The sequence below is a fragment of the Chelmon rostratus genome, chromosome 10 (assembly GCF_017976325.1).
Source record: "Chelmon rostratus isolate fCheRos1 chromosome 10, fCheRos1.pri, whole genome shotgun sequence".
In the NCBI taxonomy this organism is placed as follows: domain Eukaryota; kingdom Metazoa; phylum Chordata; class Actinopteri; order Chaetodontiformes; family Chaetodontidae; genus Chelmon; species Chelmon rostratus.
In genome coordinates this window covers 10,672,922-10,682,164 of record NC_055667.1, presented here as the reverse complement: position 1 = coordinate 10,682,164, position 9,243 = coordinate 10,672,922, and the positions used below count along the sequence as shown (strand labels likewise).

Genomic DNA, 9,243 nt, shown 5'->3' with positions numbered 1-9,243 from the left:
TGATACACACATTATATCCTTCAATAGAATTTCTCAGTGCGCAACTTTTGTTTGGGCTTTTCAGGTGAATCGTTATGGTTAGACTTCAAAGGGTGACACGCGAGCTTTTAACTGCCCATTACACGTTATAAAGTACGACACGATTAATATAGTTAATCGCATTACTTTTAAGACAATTTTATACACGTTAAAAGACAGCTGGTGATCTCGTGTCTAGGTGTTAAGCAAATGTTTTTAATTTTAACTTTTGGCATCCCTACAAAGATTAACAGTGTGCCCTCCCAGCTGCATGATGTCATCTCTACAAGAGACGCAGCCATTTTGTTAGCTAGCTTGAGGTTAGAGAGGTTAGCCGTGTAACGTTAACACTGCAAATATTCACTGTAGTCGGAGCATTTCGTCTAAAATCTCACCGAGTAAGCTCATCTGTCGATGTTATTATTTGCGTACAGTCTCCAGCCACACGTTCGCAGACGAGAGGAGGACTCGGGTATTTGTTGACAGTAAACCCCGCGCCACACTGGATGGTCATTCATTTTTCAAGCTGTCTTGAGTTTGCTAGCTTGTTAGCTAGCTGGCTAACTTGTTCACGCGTGCTCTTAGCAGAGAAGAACAAAAACAATATACATGACCGCAAGTTATTAACTGTTACAGAGTCGAGGAGTGAGTGATAGCGTTTCACACGGTTTGTCTGTCTGCGTTTCACTGCCCTTGCGTTGCAGTTGCGTCACCCAGCTAACAGAAGTAAACTTCAACGAGGGTCGACGCTACAAACTCGTGTGCATCATTCCGGTGTTTACTAAGTTAATACCTTGAGCTCCATCAGCTGATTCCACTCGGACCAGCGCAGAGCCATTCAAAAACCATGTCAGAGTTGTACATTCGTGTGGCTGAGGATGAAAATGAGGAGCCCATGGAGATCCCCTCAGAGGATGACGGTACCGTTTTGCTATCATCAGTAGCAGCACAGTTTCCAGGGGCATGCGGGCTGCGGTACAGGAACCCAGAGTCCCAGTGCATGAGGGGAGTCCGGCTTGTGGAGGGTGTCCTGCATGCGCCTGAGAACGACTGGGGAAACTTGGTGTATGTCGTCAATTACCCCAAAGGTGAGACTGTGTTGGTGGAGATGATTTGCGTTAACCCCATCTTCACTATATCTTACAGGACAAAGGTTATGTGGTCACCTCTGGTCACACACACTCAGCTGCCAGTTTGTAATGTGTAAGTCTGACCTCACTGTTATGAGTGGCGTGGACAAATATTGGGAACACCTCTCAAAATACATTTCAGCAACAACACAAACCGCTGCCTCTTAAGTGAATCAGTGCCTGTTTCATTTTACTGGCTATATCTAACAAGTAGGCAACAGAGTTTGGCCCCTTAATCCCATTGAAGAGAAGTGATAATGCTCCATGATGTGACTCTGTCAACAGTAGTGTGCGTCTGTCTTTGTGGTAAAATGTAAGACCAGCTCCTGTTTTAATGTCAGTGCCCCCATGCTCAAAGCCAGGAAATGTTTTTGATGATGGTGTGGATGATCTCGACTCGCCTGCCAAAGACCCTGACACTCAACCCCTTTAACACAAGGTTCACCCAACATCAGTTCTTGCCTTTTTTTAACACTCATGTGGCTGGATGGGAGCAAATCCCTGCATCCAGGTCCAAAGATCTTGTTGAAAGCCTTTACAGATGAGTGGGAGCCATTGTTGAGATTGTACAACAACATCACATGTTGAAGTGGTCACATACGTTTGGCCATGTGTTGTATCGTGGTCAACCACCAGACAGTAAAAAGTTTAGAGGGTCCCTGTTTGACCTTTCACCTCATTTCAATGAGATTTGTATTTACATGTGATTGGCTCTTTCTCCTAATGTTACTCATCTCTATTTATTCTTCACAGACAACAAAAGGAAGATGGATGAAATAGACGCTGCCTCAGCTGTGAAAATAAAAAGGGGCTTTCAGAAGACATCAGATCTCATTGTCCTCGGGCTACCGTGGAAAACAACAGAACAAGACCTGAAAGATTATTTCGCGACCTTTGGGGAAGTCATCATGGTGCAGGTAATGACATCTTGTCTGAGTATTTTTGTCAACATTTCTTTGTTAGGCTGAGAGTGTAATAAGGGTGTGTTTCTGGTTTAGTTAAAATTGATAATAAAGCTTGCATTTCATATATGTTTACTTCAGGTCAAGAGAGATGCAAAAACTGGCAACTCAAAAGGGTTTGGGTTTGTCCGGTTCACTGACTATGAAACACAAACCAAAGTGATTGCTCAGAGACACATGATTGATGGACGATGGTGTGACTGCAAACTTCCCAACTCAAAGGTATTTTGAGCACCATTTTTTTAGTTCAGAGTATAGTTGAGATCTTCATGATATAAGTGTATTCAAATTGTTTTTGGGGAGGATCAGTTAATAAGATGCTAGTGGTCATTTGGACTTGTACTGTTAGATCATTTGTTTAGTCTAAAACAGTAATATTTAATTAAATTTGTTGTTGAAAAAGAAACAAACTTGGTGTATGTCACAAATGTTCGTTAAATGTTGGAGAGCTAGTGCTGAAATAGTCAGAAACATTACTTACAACATCATGTAGACCGCTTCATTTATTGCTGTGCCTCTTTGTCCTCTCAGGCGTGTCCTGATGAGCCCATGCGGAGCCGTAAAATCTTTGTTGGCCGCTGCACAGAGGACATGACAACTGATGAGCTGAGGCAATACTTCATGCAGTATGGCGAAGTCACTGATGTCTTTATCCCCAAACCTTTCCGGGCATTTGCATTTGTAACATTTGCCGATGACCAGGTGAGATTCACCATTAATTGGAGAGCTTTGTTCATTAAATCGAGGCGTAATAATGACTGTTGTGATAATGTTCTCCTCACTTCTTTCTCAGGTCGCCCAAGCCCTGTGTGGAGAGGACTTGATCATCAAGGGCGTCAGTGTGCACATCTCCAATGCAGAGCCCAAACACAATAATAGTAGGCAAATGATGGATCGAGGGCGGTTTGGGGCTGCAGGGTTCAGTCAGGGCTATGGCAGTAATCGCGGTGGGCTAGGTAGTGGTAGTGGAGGGGTTAACTTTGGGGCTCTCGGTCTTAACCCGGCCATGGTGGCTGCTGCTCAAGCAGCGCTGCAGAGCAGTTGGGGAATGATGGGCATGCTGGCTAACCAGCAGGGTCTGACCACTACGGCAGGCACAGCTACTACAACCCGAGACCAGACCTATAGCTCTGCCAGCACTAGTTACAGCAGCCCGAGTTCAGCTAGCCTCGGGTGGGCTGCAGGCACTAATACTGCCTCCAGCAGTGGCTTCAGCTCCGGCTTTGGCAACTCTATGGAGTCTAAGTCTTCTAGTTGGGGAATGTAGATAGCTTCGAGTTTACCTTTTCTGTTGCTATTAGGTTAATCTGGTAAGTATACCTATAGGGGGGAACTGCTTATATCTTATGTTCCTATTATTTAAAAATACACTGCCTTTTATTTTGTTAAAGAGAAAATTTATACTTGCGTGTGACTGATTATGTAGTCATGCATTGAATGGGTGGAACGTTTAGTGGAAACTGCCACACGTTTTTTGTTTTTTGGTGAAAATGTTATACTGTGCATGCAAATTAATATTTATAAACATGCACGAGTATCTCGAGAGCTCCCTCAGCCACCTGTAAAATGGGCTTGTTATAGTTATATATGTGTATGCAGTTGATTGCATCTTTTTGTTTGTTTTGTTTGACGTCTTTTGGAAACGCCTTCATGAAAATCTCTTCTGCAGTTCACCAACTCTTTCCCAATTTCCTGGGAGGAAGCTCCTCATTGGCAGCAATGTTCGACAGATCTCAGTATCAATTCCCCTCTTCCCATGTGTAAATGCTTTGTCATCAAAGAACACAGCTTCACTCTGCATATACTGTGTTAGACGGTGGGTGTTGTCTTTTTTTCCTCTCCCCTTTTTTATGGATATAGAAATCGTGTCTGCTCTTGTCGCTTTTCGAGATCAATGAGTGGGATTGGTGTTGGACCGAGTGAGAGTGAGCGAACGGGAGAGCAAGAAAGCACGTGTGAGAAGGACTGTTTGTGCACATTTCTTTTTTAAGGGACAAATGCCTGCGAGAGTTGAGAAGAACCTGTGGCTTTGTGCGAGTGTGAGAGGAAGAAGCAAGTACGAGTGTGTTCCTAAGGGCCATCACAAGGACATTTGTTGCATCTCGAGATCCCTATGGTCTCTGCTTTCTCTCATCGTTTTCTATCAACTTAAATTCTTTTAAAACACAGTGAAATGTCAAGTGCTATGAGTATTTGTATTCTTTCGTAGCTTTTTCTTGCTGTCTGATTTGATGTGAATGCTGTGTCTGGTTGTGTGCTTTATTTTCTCCTTGTTACCACCCTCTTTGTGTGAAAATGTGACTTTGTGCTGAAGTCTGTATGGAGGAAAACAACTGAAAGTGTGTTGAAGTTTGCAAGTGAGCTCAGAGGTTGATGTGGTGAATGTTTGATAAGTTCCCATTGAAAGTTTGTGTTTGAAGTGGTTACGAATGCATTTTCTATGTTTTGTGAATCAAAGGGAAGTCTGAAATAAAACTGAATTTGACTAGGTATGATACTCTCTTGACAGTGACTTATTTTTGCCTTTACATTAATTGAACTGCCAACACTTTAATTCACATGTATAGGGACCTCGGACATGGACAGCCCAGGTTTTCGTCCGAATCCAGATTGGAGTCAGTTATGGAGAAGCTGAAGACAATGTGGGGTGGGCCGGCACAAACCAACAATGGAATTGCTGCACGACTGCCTTAATCCTGAAAAGGATCTTCTTCAACTCACTAGCAAGAAACCTTCGACCATCCCGTAATGAAATTTAGACCGGACCATACTCAATTGGGCTTGAGGTACTTGTCTATACCTACAAATGTCACAAATAGGACCAAAGTCACACCTGCAGTTTGACAGTGATCATGCGTATTGTTTTTTTCTTTCTCCAAACTTGTGAAACAAAGCTTGCCTTAAATTTCACACATGCATTTCTGTCAGTAAATGCTTTATTCCTTGTGCTCATAACAGGCAATGATAACTTAATGGAAGCATTAACTGGTCGGTTTCTTTTCAATGTAATCCAAAATAATTTCAATAAGGCAGTGTGTGCTCTTGTTATTTTGTCTACATGGATTGTAAACTGGTTGGAATGTATGAGATGAGTGATTTTCAAAGGGACTTCAACAACTGAACATGCCAGCAGGAATTCACACTTTCTGTATTGAAATATTTTAGTATTGCGGTGTAAAATAAAAGTTCTGAGTTTTTAATCACCTGTCGTCTCTCAATGTAGATAAATATAAGTATTTTTCTAACTGGGCCCCATTTCCAGCTCTTATTTTTAATCATTTTGCATGCCTTCAATTTGATGCCTTTTTCAGATTTTATTTGGAAGCGTAGTAAAATGTGCTGGTGTTCTGTACTGGGTAGTGTAGTTTTAATGTTCTGTCTGTTGGTGGTGCTAATGAACTATTTTGTAATCGCTTGGGGGACAAGACTCCCAGGTGGCCTTTTATTTATAGAAATATATACCTAATACCTTTCGTTTGGTTTGTCTGTGCTCATAGAGATTTGTTTACACACCAACTGAGGGACTACTAAGAATTTAAATGAAACCGATTTATAGCTTTTCTGCAGAAATCCACTTGGGATACCCAGTCAAACACAGAAGAAGCTTGTAGAACATTGTATACAATTCAAACCTAAAATACATTCCTGCTGGATGTTATGTATTGTAGATATTATGAAAAATTATTTTCAATAGCAATTTAGAAAGTGTGTTCAAAGCCTGACATCAGTTCCCTGACCTGCCCATGAACAAGGTTTTTGGAAGGAGGAGGAGGTTATATCATTTAAAATAAATCTTTGTGCTGTGTCAGTAATGGAGAATCCTATTTTTGGTCTAATATAATTTAAGCTGACAAAGTTGAAAAGCACAGTCCATAAGTTCTTAAGACCTGACACTGTTTTCTGTTCTGTCACCAAATTCACGTTTAAAAGGGCAGAATTTAAAAATGTGAAAAATTAATTGTTTATAACTTGAATTTTAAATCTTGAGCTGTGTAAGACTCAAGTCCTGATCAGTTTTATTTATCTCATAAATCATTAATAATACTAACAGAAAAGATTGTACAGGTCTCTCAAATTGCTGCATCTCTTTAATGGTACTGAAATTTCTCTAATGGTGAGGCTCATTAATGTCCTGCATCAAAGATAACAGCTGCAGTTTCATTGAAGCTTGCTGCTGTTAACATGGCAACACAGTGTAAACTCATGTACTTTCTCCCGCTGCTGGCAGGTTGAGAAGGTCTTCTAGAAGAAGTTCTTGCAGGGTGGTCTGTCCTGGCAGGCGATGTGGTTTCTGAGGGTCCTCTCTGCTACCTTCCCTGGATCCATGAACCCAAAGTGTAGCTCAGTCATTCCGGAAAGCATCTGCTGTAGCTCCTTCTGTGGTTTCTAATGAAAAACAAACTCAGGTTCAAACTTCAGCTTTAAAATTTGCAAGTAAGGATGCAGTTGATACAGTACAGGCAGAGAGTCAAGGCACAAACACAGCTAAAATGATCAATATTGTAGGAAAAATACACAAGTGAAAAAACAAAATTTTACTAATACGAGATTGATCTCACAGAAATCCCCAGATTAAACAGTTTGTTAAAATGGATCAACTGACCTGATTGTTTGACAGTTCTAGGTTGTCATCGGTTTGTAGACACAAATAATACCTCTGACGGTGCATACAATGAGGGCCTGAAGAATTACTCAGTCCCCCTCATGATGGCTGCTGTGTTCAGCCTGCTGAAGACCAGACCGCTGCTGCCTGATTCATACGCCCTCACTGAGGGACATCAAAGGTATGATCACCGAACTCTGCATGAACCTACACACAATTTTGTCACGTCCATATTTATCCTCCTATCCTATATTTGCTAAACCGTCTGGATAGAATCATCTGTTTTCAAATAAGTATTGCCTTTGTAACTAAAGCCTACTAAAGGTCAGCTCCTCTGCACTATAGCCCTCCACTGTTGTCCATAAGTAAGCCACTGTTAAACCGGGCGACCTTTTCCTTCATTTTGATGATCAATACATGATCAATCTAACATAAACTGTCCTGCTGCCAGAAATATGCATCAATATAGTATATTCAATCTATCTATCTAGATATCCAGCAGTAATATCTGAAGTATATATTAATGACCTGTTTTTAAAGATTTATGTACATCTCCAGCAGGAACCAGTAGGTTTGGGCTGTGTTGCAGGTTTTGGTCTTTTCATTAAAATTTACTTGTTGATATTCACCATTGGGTCATTTTGTTGAACAGTGTTCATTTCAGAAATCCAGGAAGTGGAGAGCGTTTGATCTTGATGGAATCCATTTGCATCTGTTGTCCAGTCTTCCTCCTCCTGCTTCATTATGCATCATCATGCTGTCTGGTGTCACCCTGCTGCCTGCTTTGTCTGCAGATGACTCAGTGGCCTCATCCTCCACCTGCACTGCCTCCACTGAGCTCTAATAGCCTCTTGTGCTCTAATGCAGCCTCCGCTTGGCATCGGGCCTCATTAAGAATACAAGGCCTCTAATTGTAGAGAATGTTCTGTCCTTTGGATTAATTAAGCATTAGAGAAAAGGGATAGGGACACACACGTTTATTTTTCATTAGCCAACGGGACAAATCCAGATAACAGAGTAGCAATGATTTGGTAAAGGGGCCTCCCTGAGGGCCAGCAGTGGTGAACCTCAGTCTGATAATGGAGCAGCCTGTTTATGGTATTTGAAGTGCACTGTAGTTAAGCATGTGAATGACAGTGCTTGTATTGTTTGTTCTGCTGTGCTCCCCTTCAGGATCAAAGCTCTGACAGGAGGTGTCAAACGAGGAGGTCTTTGAAGCGTCCCAGGACGGTTGAATAGAAGATAGAAGCTTGACGTAAACATCAACCTGGCAATCACCAAAGCTATCGCAGCACAGGTGCACTGAGGTGAGGCTTTGTTTAATGTTTAGCAGCAGGTGTAATAGCAGCTGTGACACACTCCTGTCAGATGCAACATCCCTCACCGGCTGTGGGGGTGTAAGCAGCGCTGTCTGTTTCAGCAGCTGAGAATCCCCTGGCGAGGCATTACAGGCACAGCAGGGAAAAAAGGTAAAAGGTAGAAATTAAGGTTTTTAATCAGTTTTTGTTTCTTCATCCACGCTTCACTAGAACCAAATCTTTGTTTCTAAACTGACCTTCATTAATGTCATGAAGTTTTCTGACACCAGGCACAGTTTACTGATCTATTCACAGACATTTTGAGTTGTTAAGTATTAATTTAGTTAACGTTATTCCCAAAAGTATTAGTTTGTTTTAATGTTGTTTGTTTCATTTCAAATTTACTTTTTTTAGCAGTATTGTGCCTCTATTAGACAGCCAAGTGTAGAGAGATGTCAGGAAATAAGTATATGCAGAGTGACATGCAACAAAGCTCCACACCTGCATGTGACCTGGGGACTTCAAGGTTCATGGCCAGCATCTCAACCCTCAGGTCACTATGGCACCCCATGAAACAGTGGGACCCCTCATCTATCCATTATTTGACATAGGGGAAAAAGCTGTGAAGAATGAATCATCTTTTAACTCCTCCACTTTATCTTGTTAGGACCTGTTCCTACTCACTCAGAAATTATATGTACTCAGAAAGAAAAAACCCTGACTATTTCAACTATTTATGTAACTACAGCTGTGGTGTTCTGTATATTGGGACTGGACTAGACTAGGATACAGAGAGAGGACACCTGTACAATTCAATCTTTATATTATTTAGCATTCTTAACTTTTATTAAGACTGTCAGAGACTTTGATTCAACTTCTGTTGTAATTTATATGACAATGAAATAATAATTCAGCCTCAAAACTTACTTTACCTGTGCTGGCACCATGTTTAGTAATACACAAAAGTAGTGTTAATTGCGGAGCTGTATTGTACTCTGCATTAATGTTTATGTCTTGTTATTGTCCGTCTTGTCATAACATGACTGACACTGAATTGTTTGCTGTTATATTAACACCAGTTTTTAGTTGCATTATAACGAATTAGGGTGTATGAAGAAACAGGTATTGGGGTGTTGGGGCCACCTGCTGGACAATCACTGAAATGACAATTTATACATTTCACTGCTTATGGTTACAGTCCTGCTTGTTAGTCAGCTATATCTTTAACCTGA

General features: G+C 41.3%; 1 protein-coding gene across 3 annotated transcripts; it reads left to right on the top strand.

The window, feature by feature from the left end:
- The first annotated feature begins 324 nt into the window (after positions 1 to 324).
- On the top strand, positions 325 to 5,310 carry tardbpa (TAR DNA binding protein a). Of its 3 annotated transcripts, XR_006007155.1 has the most exons (7): positions 325 to 1,106; positions 1,902 to 2,065; positions 2,192 to 2,332; positions 2,642 to 2,812; positions 2,904 to 2,988; positions 3,780 to 3,926; positions 4,678 to 5,310. XR_006007155.1 is itself a non-coding variant. In XM_041945586.1 (6 exons), the coding sequence occupies exons 1-6, from the start codon at positions 866 to 868 to the stop codon at positions 3,872 to 3,874; spliced, it is 897 nt and encodes a 298-aa protein (XP_041801520.1). In that variant the 5' UTR covers positions 325 to 865; the 3' UTR covers positions 3,875 to 5,310. The 3 variants fall into 3 exon arrangements, 2 of the variants coding, with proteins under 2 accessions (XP_041801520.1, XP_041801519.1); XM_041945586.1 differs by having other exon boundaries at positions 3,780 to 5,310; XM_041945585.1 differs by having other exon boundaries at positions 2,904 to 5,310.
- The last annotated feature ends 3,933 nt before the right edge of the window (positions 5,311 to 9,243 follow it).

Bases quoted from the DNA above. Each gene is read 5' to 3' on its own strand.
- tardbpa (XM_041945585.1), top strand. From the start codon at position 866: ATGTCAGAGTTGTACATTCGTGTGGCTGAGGATGAAAATGAGGAGCCC. The intron at 2,066-2,191 runs GTAATGACATCT...TGTTTACTTCAG, and splicing joins GGGAAGTCATCATGGTGCAG to GTCAAGAGAGATGCAAAAAC. The intron at 2,333-2,641 runs GTATTTTGAGCA...TTGTCCTCTCAG, and splicing joins GCAAACTTCCCAACTCAAAG to GCGTGTCCTGATGAGCCCAT.